General features: G+C 45.8%; 2 protein-coding genes across 3 annotated transcripts; one reads left to right on the forward strand and one right to left on the reverse strand.

The window, feature by feature from the left end:
- The first annotated feature begins 233 nt into the window (after positions 1–233).
- On the forward strand, positions 234–3312 carry apobec2b (apolipoprotein B mRNA editing enzyme, catalytic polypeptide-like 2b). Its single transcript, XM_086214865.1, has 4 exons — positions 234–587; positions 1747–1927; positions 2053–2402; positions 2507–3312. The coding sequence occupies exons 1-3, from the start codon at positions 304–306 to the stop codon at positions 2398–2400; spliced, it is 813 nt and encodes a 270-aa protein (XP_086070991.1). The 5' UTR covers positions 234–303; the 3' UTR covers positions 2401–2402; positions 2507–3312.
- Positions 2618–12761, reverse strand: LOC147256671 (hemicentin-1). Of its 2 annotated transcripts, XR_015117942.1 has the most exons (20): positions 12573–12761; positions 12460–12498; positions 9662–9727; positions 9073–9363; positions 8714–8986; positions 8302–8595; positions 7869–8132; positions 6730–7020; positions 6342–6617; positions 5967–6230; positions 5576–5866; positions 4719–4991; positions 4524–4638; positions 4273–4427; positions 4084–4185; positions 3912–3980; positions 3684–3743; positions 3524–3592; positions 3228–3412; positions 2618–3106 (listed from the first exon to the last, which is right to left on the reverse strand). XR_015117942.1 is itself a non-coding variant. In XM_086214860.1 (19 exons), the coding sequence occupies exons 1-19, from the start codon at positions 12601–12603 to the stop codon at positions 3348–3350; spliced, it is 3288 nt and encodes a 1095-aa protein (XP_086070986.1). In that variant the 5' UTR covers positions 12604–12761; the 3' UTR covers positions 2619–3347. The 2 variants fall into 2 exon arrangements, 1 of the variants encoding a protein (XP_086070986.1); XM_086214860.1 differs by having other exon boundaries at positions 2619–3412.
- Between the last annotated feature and the right edge of the window lie 496 nt (positions 12762–13257).

The following is a 13257-nucleotide window of genomic DNA, read 5'->3' on the forward strand; positions in this document are numbered from 1 at the left end:
CTTTTTAATGTGGCAACTGTATAAAGTGTGGAAGAACTTACTGACCTACCTTTGTCATTCAATACACAGGAACTCAGTGTTGTTATCTTTTGCCCTTTTAGCATCCAAGGCATGGGGGGGGGGGGGGTAGCTGAGCCCCCAGCCCCAGCCACACATGCACATGCACATGCTGTGAGTCAGTCAGACCATAGCACACAATGGGTTCTATTTCTGTAAATGTGCTGGGGTTATCATTCCACTTAGGCTGACTCTCGCCCCCTCTTTATCTAACTCACTCACTCACTCACTCACACACTCAAAATCATGGCCGACAGAAACAGCCGGTTCAGCGTTAAGAAGAAGGAGAAGAAGGTGGAGAACAAAACAAATGATGACAAGGATAAAGACAAGGAAAAGGGGAAGGAGAAACCAGTGAAGAAGCCTGACAAAGTGGCCAAAAAGCCAGAGAAGACTCCGGAGCAGAACAAAACAGATGAGCAGAAGAGGAGCGGGGAAGATGGAGGGGCGGCGGGAGCGGAGGTGACCAGCACTGAAGAAAATGGGGAGTTTCAGCCCATTGAACTGCCACCGTTTGAGATTGTCACAGGGTGGGTGTGATGGAACACACCAGAGTGAAGCTAGAGTTGATATGGTCCACACTTGGTTCGATTATCTGCTTGTTTTTCTCATCTTTCTGTGCATGTTGTAGACTTGATTTCAATGATAGTAATGATTTGCAGCTGCCAGCCTCACTAACCCAGCAGAGTGGGATGAGTCACACAGGCGACACTGATGCTCCGCCGAGCATCTGCTGCCCAGTCTCTGTCCTTTGAGTATTAGCTATTTGATATCACAGCTATAAGGGAGCTATTTGTGTCATCCATCTGGCTATTAATGCACTGTACAGGAATGGATTGATCAAGAGGGGCAGAGATGAGAAGGTGATTGGCTCAAGTCATGAGGGGCCTGGTGCATCCACAGTCGGGGGATTAAAAATCCGATCATATTTATAGTAACGTCAGCTCACTCTGAGGAATTCACATTAACATTCCTTCCAGCCGCGTTTATGTCAGAATCTTACTTGTTTAGCCTTCACTGTTGTCTCCATCCGTCTTTGCTGGTCCACAAATTGATTGCAGTGTCACATGTTGTCAGTGGAGGAGGATGGCTTTTCCCCTGGAGGTGTGGTAGTGGTCACGGCCCCCTGGCTGAAGGTAGGGGTGGGACCCTCAGAATCACAATAGTATCACCACAGTCAGCTCATGATAGTGTCACGATACGAAAGTTCAGTGACAGTCAGGACGAGTCAGCATCTGTGAAAGTGAAGAAGAAATATCAAAAAAAGAAGAAGAAGCAGTAGTTTTGTATTTATATAAAACATTGTAAGAACTGTGATGAAAAACATAGTCCTGCTGAGAACCTGCTGAACACACACACACACACACACACACACACACACACACACACACACACACACACCCAACAAACGCGTTGAAATGACAAAACGGTGATGTCATGACTCCGTTTATAACCTCAGCTGTATAATGCTGTATAATACCAATAATTTATGTCTAGAGCAAATATCATGCTATAGTACAGCGTAACCCCCCCCCCCCCCCCCCCCCCAGGTCAAAGATGGTAGACTCTCTGAAAGCACTGCTGAACCTTCACGCGTCGATAACTGGAATCGTATTCTCTGGCTTTGGCTTGAAAAGAAAACAGGATAATTTCATGATAAATTGATGGAAACTCTTTTCTTCCCACCAGGGACCAGATGAGCCCGTTCTACTTCAAGTTTCAGTTCAGGAATGTGGAGTACTCATCAGGGAGGAACAAGACCCTGCTGTGCTACAGAGTGGATGCTGCAGGAGGCAGCACAGAGCCGCTGAAAGGTTATATGGAGGATGAACACGCCACAGCTCATGCTGAGGAGGCTTTCTTTCAACAGGTGAGGTGTCGCCATCAGCTGTTCTTCACCCAGTACGTCTGTGAATCCCCCTGGCACAGGTAATCGCTCTCTGCTCATTAGAATGTCATTTATCTGTGTGTGCCTCCCCACACATTCCTCTCCAGGTGCTCCCTGACAACAACTCTGCCCAGGAGTACGAGGTCACATGGTACGTGTCATCCAGTCCCTGTGTGGCTTGTGCAGCCAAGCTGGCCAACATCCTCCAGCAGCGTAAGAAGGTTCGTCTCTGCATTTTCTGCTCTCGGCTCTTTGATTGGGAGGAACCGGAGGTGGCGGAGGGGCTCAAGGCTCTGGCGAGGGCCGGCTGCAAGCTGAGGATGATGAAGCCCTCTGACTTCGTGCATGTTTGGGAGACGTATGTGGAGAAGGAGGACCAGAGCTTTGCTCCCTGGGAGGACTGTCAGGAGAACTACGACTTCTATGTAGAGAAACTGGCAGATGTCCTCAAGTAGATGTGAGTGCTACAGGTCAAGTGGTGTGAATGCAGAGGCGCCAATCAAACATTTTTGATTGATAGATATGTGTAAATAATAACTCTGCTCTGTCTTTTGTCTGCAGTGTCACTGTCACAGGTCCACTTGATGGACAAGATCGGCCTGCTGGCTGAACGTGTTCTTGCAGTCACATCTGACGGTGCAGATTAGTTTTAGCAGGAATGAACACTCGTGGCAACATTTTGTATTTTTATTTTGATAATTTCATAGGGAGGTGCTGGAATAGCATTATTTATTAGTTAAATATATCATACAATATCACTTAACATTGCTGTCCCTACTACAACATTAAATAGCACCTAGAGAACGTGTATACTGCCATCTGGTGTTTATTCCAAGAACTGACATGCCAACTGGGCAAGAACTGGTCAGACTATCACGCCTGTACAGTGCATAGAATAATAGTTTATATGAAGGCTAACAAGGTATGTGATGATGACTTACATATAATATGATGTCATATTCTAATAGTTTCTTTGCAGGTATATTCAGTTAAAAAAATATCCATTACCAAGTACTTTGCAACAATGTTGTTAACAACAAATCTGGAACTGAAATATGGCCACGACAGCCAAGAGTGTAGCAACTACACTCAACTTCTGATGCAGTGCCACCAACAGTTAAAAACGCCAACCCTTCCAAACAGGTCGCAGCATCTCATGACCTGTAAGACCCATGACAGAATTATAATCAGCCTCAACTTTACTTCCAAGATGGCAACATGCTCCCTTCCCTGGTGTCACTCTCCGGCCAAACTTTAAAAATGTGGAAATCCTTTCACAGACCTGAACAGGTTCGTCCAATAAGGTTGTTTTCTGATAGATCCTGACCACAAAAGCTTCTCAAGTCTGTAGCACGTTTGTAACAATTGTCTGCTGTAATAAAACAAAAACATCTTCAGAGACTCATTTTTTGAAGGACATCAGCCCCCTGCTGGTTTCTGGTTGACCACCGTTCTCGGTCGTCACAGCTGGAAAGACATAAAGAGCAGAAAGGAGGATGAGTCATGCATTACGCCTCCACTATTACACAGCACAAGCATCATCCTGTTCAACTGGAATTTGCAATGATATGACATCACCTTGCTCCCCCTCCAAGGTCACCAGCGCTGTTGTGTCACAGCAAGGCAGCTCAGCTCCTTCTGCAGGAACTGTTTGAAAAAGCAGCCCAGGACAGATACACAGTTAGTGACTCCAGGCAACAACGTGTAGAAAATTTGTTCACTTCACTTAAATGGTTACCTTTAGGTGGAGGATTCAGGTCGGTATCTGTGATGTACTCAACCAGTGGGCAGGGAGCGTCTGCAGAGGGAAGGAGACGTCAAACACACGAGAACCAACACCTTGAAAGCGTACTGTGAAAGAGACTCAAAGTATCAGTTTCACATGAGGGATTCATTTAAAATAGCTCAGAAATGAATCTTTGGTGGGTTTGTATCTGCAGCAGCGCGTGCAGGTGTGTCACCATACCAGCCCGGTCCTTCAGCTGAGCCATAGTGAGGAACAGCTCGTCCTCCTCCGGCTTGGTGTCCTCCTCCACTGCAAGATGAGGAAAAAGACACAGAATGATGAAGGAGAGATGGCTCATGTTGGACATGAAAAATGCCCCCCACTCAGTAAGACCCAAAAACTGCAGTTGAACCTGGTTTGCGGGTGAATCTGAGAACAATGCATCCAAAGACTACAGCAATGATGCCAAAGAAGATACAGCCAGCGATGGCGAGAAGCACCCTCCTCTTTAAGACTAAAGAAGAGAACAGACAAACAGAGGAAGTGAGAGAACTGATGTGTAGGTGTCAAACCCCCACACACAGACCTCAGTAAAACTTACGCAGGTTCTTGGTCCTGAAAGGACTGCTGACTTTTGAATAGGATGGTCTCCCATTTTGTTTGCCCTGGCAGGTGTAAAGGCCCTGCTCAGGGTCTTCTTGGGGTGTAACTGTGTATTTCTCTGAGACGAGGCTGATGGGCCCCCCCTCTCTGAACCTGTATCATTATTGTAACATTTTCAGAAAGGTAAGAAACCACAAAATACACGAAGATTTATTGCACAGTGTAACTGGTGTTTTTGACGTGCATCACCATGTGTAGTTCCACTTGTCCTGGCCTTCCTGCACCTCACACTGGAGCACCAGATTGTCAGTGGAGAAGACCTCCGACCAGCCTGTTAGCAGGATTATATTTGCTGACGGACGCTCTGCAGGAACATCAAAAATTTGGTGAACACATTAAACAGACACAAAAACTGTCAAATTAAGAAAATGAAAGGAAACAAACCCTTAATGTCGAGCCTTAAAGCCCGACTGCTGTCCGTGAGGAAGGCGGTAGTCTGTCCTCTCGCCGCTTGGCAATGATACGACCCACTGTCTGCTGTTACTGCGGACTTGATGGTGTGTGTTTGTTCAGATTCGCTAAGACGAGCATCATCTTTGAACCACCGATACTCCCATCCAGAGGAGACGTTGACATGGCAGCTGAAGGAGACCGTATCTCCGGTGTGCATCAGCTGGTGTTCTGGATTCTGCATCAGTGTAATGTTGGGTTTTGTATCTGAGAGTTGAAACAAAGTACACAGTAAAAGGAAGATGGTATTTATTTGAAGACGTGTACCTGAAAAGGAGTTTTTGGGTGCTCTGGAATTATACATCCAAGCAATAATCACTCAAATGACTTCACTTATTTAGTGTGTGATTTGTCTCATTTGGGACAAGTAAGTAACAACACAGCAGCGTTACAGACAAACCCACTCGCCGTGGTCTACTGGGTCATGGAGCCCCTTACGTGATACTGAGGATCAGCCTCGCAACACTCATGGAATGATCAAACTGATGATGGCTCCGTGTGCTAGGATGAGCTTATACATCACATTTCAACTTTTGTTGAACATTTGTGCTTTCATGTGATTTATGTGCTGTGTATTTTTCCTAACAGTGACTTCTCAGAGTCTTGCCATCACTTTGCTGCCACCAGCAAACTTATGTATTTCCATTTAGGGTACAAATATCTCTGCATCCATTTCCTGACATGACAGGAAATACTGCTATTTTTGAAAAAAGTCAAACTAAAACTAACTATAGGCCCTGTTTTCCAAAACTCCTCAACAGAAGTTAAGTAATAAAGGCAAAGAACCTCACCGTACACATGAAGGGTTGGTCCGGAGGTGAGGTTGCTCTGGACAGACCTGCTCTTCAGCTGTCCTGAGCAGCTGTATCGTCCTCGGTGCAGAGTTGAAGCAGACTTGATGGAGAGGGAGGTTCCGTCAGGACAGCAGGACACATCTTTAGACACCTCGATCTCCTTCGTGTCCAGGTACCACCTGTATGTCCACTGAGACGCATTCACCATCCCACACCTGAACATCACTTTCTCGGTGGGGAACACATCGGGCCACTGACTGGTCAGGTTCAAAGATGGGACAGGAATTTCTAAAAGACATATTTTCACCATGCCATTACTCATCTTGTAAAAGACAGATTAAAGCTGTGTTATTCGTCTATCATGTAGTAAATAAGTTCTTACGCTCACCCAATACGCGTAAGATCCGGCGACTGCGCTCTGTTTGGAAGTTTGTTTTCTCCCTGACGCCCACGCACTCATACATCCCACTGTCCCAAACAGCGGCCTGATCAATAGTAAAACTGGCTTGCGTGCTGAGCAGGTTTTCATCTTTGTACCACTGATACGTCCAACCAGATGAGATTTCAACTTCGCAGTGGAAGGACACAGACTCCCCAGCGTACACCATGTCAACATCTGGCTGCTGGGTTATCAAGGGCGAAGTCTTGTTCTCTTAACACACAAAGAAGAAGGCACCGCTCTGTGTTTAATGTGTCATTTCAGCACCGGGCAGCGTTGGTCATCACACATTCATGACATGTGGAGGACTCCACAGGAGCTCACCTTTAATTTCCAGGAATAGAGCCTGGGAGGGGTCGGTGTAGAAGACTTGAGCCTCCCCTCTTCCTGTTCGGCATGCGTATGACCCCCTACTTCCTAAATCAATGATGCTGATGTTCAGAGTCTTTTGTGAAGATTTGGAAAGTGTATGATTATTTTTGAGCCAGTGGTACTCCCATCCAGCGGAGACATTGACGTGACAGCTGAAGGACACCGACTCCCCCACGAACATCGTCTGGTACTCTGGGTCTTGTGTAAATATGACGTCAGGCTTCTTTTCTGAGGGTAGATACACACCAGTGTGTTACATTACCGAACGTTCCACTCTCTCATCTGCTTCCTGGGGGGAGCCATTATAATGAATTGTTGCATTTCTCTGCTGCAAACTCACCGTAGACCTCGAGGCTAAGTCCCAAGCTGGCGTTGCTGCTGACAGGCCTCCCACTGAGGTGTGCCATGCACGTATATTCCCCCCGATGCAAAGCTGAAGCAGAATTTATGGAGAGAGTCGCTCCACTCGAATCAGACGAGGTGGTTCCATCAGCCTTGATCACATCTCTGTCCCTGTACCAGGTATATGTCCATCCAGGGCCGCCCTGCACCCCACAGCTCATCTTCACACTCTCAGTGGGGAACACATCGGGCCACTCGGTCTGCAGCTGCAGTGTTGGAACAGGAATTTCTAGAGAGAAAACACACATATTAGCACCTTTAGGACAGTCCTGTTCTAACTCATTCACAACTATTCAATCTGTTTATAACATGCACAACAAAATAGACACAGAAAATAGTTTAGAACTGGATTGTATTGGATAGCAAATGAAGAAATACCAACCAATGAAAGAGGGAAAATTAAAGTCATTTTTTTCTGAATTGATTTTAAGTTATCTTTGGAAGATATAAGCTCAGACACGGAGTTGCCTTGTGAATAAAACCTCATCAACCAGCATTAAAGGTACATTTCTTTTCATTTCAGGGAATAATCACAAATCTAATCAATAACACCACTTGTGACCGTATTCCACTGGAGTGGCTACATGACAACGTCAACAGAACAAGAGGTGAGACAACGAGGAACTTAAACAGAGCTTTTCTTCAGTTTAGCCACCAAAGTGGATGTAAACCCTGAAATGAGTCATGGTGACTTTTTTTCACATGTTCGCTAATATTAGCATTCCTATACACACACACACACACACACACACACACACACACACACACACACACACACACACACACACACACACACACACACACACACACACACAGTTACATCTGCCCATAGTGAATTTCCTACACCCACACTGCAGGTCTTGGAGCGGTCCCTCCCTGTGCTATGCTACACCACAGCATCCTGTTTCAACAGGAAATACACTCATTAAAGGCACTACGAGGTTCTCAGAATGCTGTTTGACACCTTTAGTTTTAGTGATAACAAAATGTAAACCAACAGATGGTGTGAATTTTATACATTAAGCGATTTTTCATTATCTCAAGACATTGATGATGAGAGGGTTTGACATCACGCACCAAGAACATGTTGAGTAACTGGGTCACTGACGTCTGTCGCTGTTCTTGGGGCTCTGGTGGCCTTGCAGGAGTATTTCCCCCCACTGGTGGCATCGAGGTGGATTCTGAGGGTTTTGTTAGAACCCATGAGTTCAAGTTTGTCTTTGTACCACTCATAGGTCCAGTCAGAGGCCACATCCACGTTGCAAGCGAAAGTCACAGTTTCGCCAACATACATCGGGTCTAAAATTGGATCCTTGCTCACTAATGGTTTGGGTGTGTTTCCTAAAACAGAATGACATCATCATCACATTAGTTCACATCACATGAGCGCCTGAGAAGCCGCCTAAGGGAGATGCAAAGACCGGACAGACCTCCTGCTTCAGCCTCTACGCTGATGTTAACTAGCTCCTCCATCCTCGTGCACATATGAACCTGAAGTCATTTCATTTACCGTGGACGGTGATATAAGTGCTGATGCTGAACCCAGAGCTGACGCTGCGGGACTCCAGGTGAGCTCTGCAGGCATAGCTTCCTTGATGAGTTTGAGAAGTTATGTTGAGAAAAGCCTTCATCCTTCCTCGCTCTTCAACCAGAAACAGATCTGAGTCCTCGTGTATCTCTTTTCCATTTCTGTACCAAGTGAAGGTCCAGTTCGGATTGCCAACGCCACAGCTGAACTCCACTATCTCATACTGGAAGACGTCTGACCACGGACTCAGCAGCTCCAGAACTGGTGTCGGTGGTTCTGAAATTGTGCACAACATGAACATGGACAAAATGATGAGACGCAAAATGAGAGCTAGTCATAAAAGAGCTGCAGGAAGAAGCACAGACATCGACGCCAGCAAGTCGGTGGGCCTTACCAGAGACCTGCAGGGTTGCTGCTGTGCTCTCCTCTGTGTAAAAGGGGTCTTTGCTCCTCTTTGCTTTGCAGTGGTACCGCCCCCCATCAGAAAGGTCTATAGAAGCTTTCTCATAGGTTTTACTGCTGGATACTTGAATTTCATGGTTATTATGGTACCACAGATAGTCCCATTCAGAGGAAACGTCGACCAAGCACTCAAAGGTGACGGACTCCCCGGGGAACATACGGTCAAAGCCTGGACTCTGGACAACCGTCGGCTTGGGTATGAATGCTGGTCAAAGAAGAAGCAGCATGTTGTCCAATATTTGCTGACAAAAGACATCCAACATAAATAAATGATGACACTGGGCAACTTACGATAAACAGTAAGTTCGAGCTGGTTACTGTCAGGGGTGTCCCTCTTTGATCTGTCATGACCTTTACATGAATACGTTCCAGCGTGCGCTGGTGATACTCTGCTGATTGTAAGCACTTCTTGTTGTGCAGTAAAAGACAAATCTGGGTCGTTGGTGTTTAGTGGCTGTTTGTCTCTGAACCAGGTGAAGGTCCACTCAGAGCTGCTGTTGACGGTACAGGAGAACTGGACTTTCTCAGAGGGGAACACATCCAGCTGGGACGACAGCAGCTGCAGGAACGGCACCGGAGGCTCTGCACGGTTGGTATATAAAGAATATGACATGTAAAAAAGTGACAATGAATTCCATCCATCCACTTTTCTACCTCTTATCCTGTCGAGGGGCTGGAGCCATCGATTTAAAAATCCTCTACAAACTGCAGTCCACAGGATGTCATTAGATGTGGGTGGAATGATTTCATTATTTTATAGATTATTAATATCGAATCATCTTAATAGTATTTAATTCCACGATGTAGGAAACCCTGTAGAAAGTTGAAGGCAGCTGCATTAATATTCTTGTTTGTGGTGTAAAAACTGCTACACGCTCACCGTAGACAGAGGGAGGCGCCGCCGTGGGAGACTCGGTTGACGAATCCTCCCTGAATATGGAGGTGACTGTGGGTGTGAGGAGAGGTGAGACGCTGTGACGTCAGGAGCAAGCAGAGATTTCAGCAGCACCATCAAATGGGATAAAAGCTCCGTGTTGGTCCATGTTCACGCTGGCGTCATTACACATCATGTCATTTTCAGTCATTCTAAAGAAAAGAGTGAGCTAAGAGGAACGTAAATGCACAACTGCATGCAACAGCAGCCAGAGAAACGCTTGCTTCAGGGACTTCTAGAAGTCACCGTATTCCTCTCTAGGCCACTGACGTTGATCTCTGCTTCTCTTTTTGCTCATTTAAATGTTCCTCAAATAGATAGTGCGGCAAAAGACGACTTAAACGCCCCAGTTTCTGAAACTTGAAATGCTGAATGCTGTTCTCCTCTAGAAAAACAGCCAGCCCACATGGCTTTGGCTGTGAATTTTATTAATATTTCATGACAAAGTAGTTCCACTCATGCTGAGGACGGTGAGCGATTCTCTAACGCTCTCCCCCGTTTGTGACATGAGGCAGATGTTGCTTCTGAGAGGGAAGCGTTAGAGCCTGCAGGTTACAGACCTGCTGCTCTCTTCACTTGTGATCTGAAATGATAACGAAAGTCTTCAGGAGGCACACCCTCCTTCTCCTCTTCTCCTCGATGTTAACTTGGAACGAGCAACCTACCCTACGTTCTTGAAATCTCTGCCATTCAAATAAGTCACCACCCATTTTAATCATCTTGGCCCTAAGATCCCCCAAACCCCCAAACGTGTACTGAAATTGAATTATTTAGATACGGTGGACAAACTCAAAGTTATATTGAGAACTGGAAGTCGCTCCCCCTCTCAGTGATTGGCCGCATTGATACCATTAAAATGACCGCACGTCCAAGGTTCTTGTATCTTTTTCAAAACCTGGATTCAGTTGTCCTGTCGTCTGTTAGGGCAGATGAACCCTCTCGCATTTGGTGGTGGGGGTCTCGGCCTCCCTGTGTCTGGGCTCCAAATGCAAGGCTGGGGGTTCTCACGACGATGGTTCCTCTCCACTCTGGCTAAAGACTGAATCCATGTCTGTGTCACAAACTTTACCCCCAGCCTTGCTTTTTTTTCCCAATCAAACAACCCACAAGTTATCTGGCTACAGTTTTGTTCTTGTTACTTCTTGTAAAATATTGAACCAATTAAGAAAAGTCCTTGGATTCACTGAATATTTCGATAAATGCCCCCAAAAGAGGCAATCACTTGTTTAACCAGGCTTGATGGATGAAGTGTTTCTGGAGGGACAGAGAGACTGAGACGCCAACGCTGCACGTCAGATTTTTACATGGATAACAATTTTGCTTCTGTCCCTCTGCTGGATGTTCCCTTCCTCAGTCACATTTTCCCCGATCCCACAGGTCAGACACTTTGTAAGAGAACATGTTTCTGATTTCCCAATGACACCACACAATTATGATTTTTACGATACACTTCTCTTACAACCAAACTCCAAGCATTCGATTTCTCGCTCCGTTGCTGCCTTCGAGGCACCAGCGAGGACCCGCCATCTCAGGGACACATGGATCCAAGAACTGGGGGCTCCACTGTCAGATGAGCTGCGGGGGGAGGGCCCGTCCAGCGTACAGAAGCGTTCTGGAAACTCCAGATGTCGGCTGATTCACTGCACTCTTCCAAAACTACACTTAATATTTGAATCTGTGTCTCCCTTATGTGATAGATGTGACAGAGCCCAAGGTTCACTCCCACATTTATTCTGGCACTGCTCAGAAAATATTGAATTGGTTCTCAAAGCGGTACAAAATAAATATTCAACCAGACTCTAAGCTGGCCCTCCTTGGTTGCTCTGAAGGACATTGTCCCTCCCTTGCCACTGTAAGCAGGCTCTCAAAACGGGCATGGCAGCAGCCAAAAACTAGATTTTACTGAACTGGGAGTCTCCTTCATCCCCTCGCTTTGAGAGGAGGCTCACTGAAGTGGTTTTTGTTCCCTGGGTGAAACAGATTCGCCTGAGCAGAGGAAAAGCACCAAGATCTAATGAGATGGCGTGGAAACCATTTTGGGTTTTACTGGGCCAGACCTAAATGACCAATTTGTGAATCAGGATGCTGGGCAGTATTGTAATTTTTTTTCTGTATTTTTTCTATCCTGGGGTTCGGATTCTCCTCTAAGGGTTCTCATTCTTTTTCTTTTTTTATGCGTGGTTGTTTTTTTGTCGTACCTCTGACAGGATCAGCAGACAGAGGCACTGGATTACTTTGGTTATTGTGTGTATGTCCTCATATAGCCTCTGCCTTTCTATGGAGTACTTCATTTACTTCATTTAATAAAGTCAGATGCTCTTTACCCAATTTGAATGTAGTTTTTTTTTTTTTTGGAAAAAAAAGTTTTAAAAATGAAATATTCAGAAAACAAATATCGTTTCCAACGCTGGATATATTGGCCAAATTCAAACTGCAGCTGCCGGCATCTGTGGCAGCAGGAACTAGCAGACCCATGCAAAAAATGACTTCTTGTTCCTCATGTTCAACTTCCTAAACTTTTTGTTTTGCTCCCATTTTATCTGTCTGTAATTTACGAAGAACATTCATGTAGAGTTCCGGAGCAGCTCAGACTTCAGAGACCGATTTTTTTCATTGGATATTTTGGGTCAACAAGGAACTCACAGACGACCCACAACAGGTTTTATATTCCAAATAAACGCAGTCGGAGTAAAATACTTTTTTTTTGCATGCATGCATGCATTAATTTAAGTAAAGTTACTCACCACTGTCAGGATCCTGAAGTGCACACACAGCAGCGAAACCTGTCCCAACAAATGATGGTAAAAGTTAAGTCACATGTTCATTGATGCGCGAGTCGCTGCGTAGGAACACTCACACAAGACAGCGGAGACTTGGAGGAGCCGCATCTTCCATCGAGCATCAGCGCAGAGTCGCCCGGCCTGAGGAGTTCCTGCCTGACGACGTTCAGGAGAGGAAATGCGCTCGACGAGCGTGCGATGAGTTCAGCCTTCGCTCACCTCATGACAGCAGCTTTCCTGTCTCTCTGACATCTGCTTTTTTTTTTCTCTGTAACAGGAAGTGTGTTGGTCAACCACATTCAGATGTTTATCTTCTCAACATGAATAGATATTTAACTGTTTTTACATTGCAGAGAAGCAGAGAAGACTTGGTACGAGCGCACGTCAGCAGCTCCTGAGCTGCTCGTCTGTTTGTTCGTCTGCTGTCACCTGCGCCCCCCGCGTTCGTGTCCTTGACGATGGCTTCGAATTTTCTCTCTTATCTGCACGTTGCAAAATAAATGACCCTGATTTAGCAGTTGAAGATTAAAATGAGAACCACAGCAAAGCAAAGCCAGCTTCACCAAATCTTTTCTGTTGTCGTAGGTTCTACGACAGGTTCTTGAACCACATCTGGAGGACGTGAGCAGAGAACCGGACCTCCTCACCACCAAGTGTGACTTCCATGCACCTTCGGCTGAAGGCCTTTTTCTAGGCAGTGAAGTAGAATATTCAACTCCACTGTTAAACCTACACCCTGTTTGTAGATAAACATGAAAGCAC

This window comes from Aulostomus chinensis, chromosome 9, assembly GCF_037954235.1.
Source record: "Aulostomus chinensis isolate RoL2024-O1b breed Wild chromosome 9, RoL_Achi_v1.0, whole genome shotgun sequence".
NCBI lineage: Eukaryota > Metazoa > Chordata > Actinopteri > Syngnathiformes > Aulostomidae > Aulostomus > Aulostomus chinensis.

Coding starts and splice junctions, on each gene's coding strand:
- LOC147256671 (XM_086214860.1), bottom strand. CDS start 12,603: ATGCGGCTCCTCCAAGTCTCCGCTGTCTTGT. Junction 9,728..12,459: donor ACTTCAGGATCCTGACAGTG/GTGAGTAACTTT, acceptor TCACACCCACAG/TCACCTCCATATTCAGGGAG. Junction 4,186..4,272: donor TTTCAGGACCAAGAACCTGC/GTAAGTTTTACT, acceptor TCTCTTCTTTAG/TCTTAAAGAGGAGGGTGCTT.
- apobec2b (XM_086214865.1), top strand. CDS start 304: ATGGCCGACAGAAACAGCCGGTTCAGCGTTAAGAAGAAGGAGAAGAAG. Junction 588..1,746: donor CCGTTTGAGATTGTCACAGG/GTGGGTGTGATG, acceptor TCTTCCCACCAG/GGACCAGATGAGCCCGTTCT. Junction 1,928..2,052: donor AGGAGGCTTTCTTTCAACAG/GTGAGGTGTCGC, acceptor ATTCCTCTCCAG/GTGCTCCCTGACAACAACTC.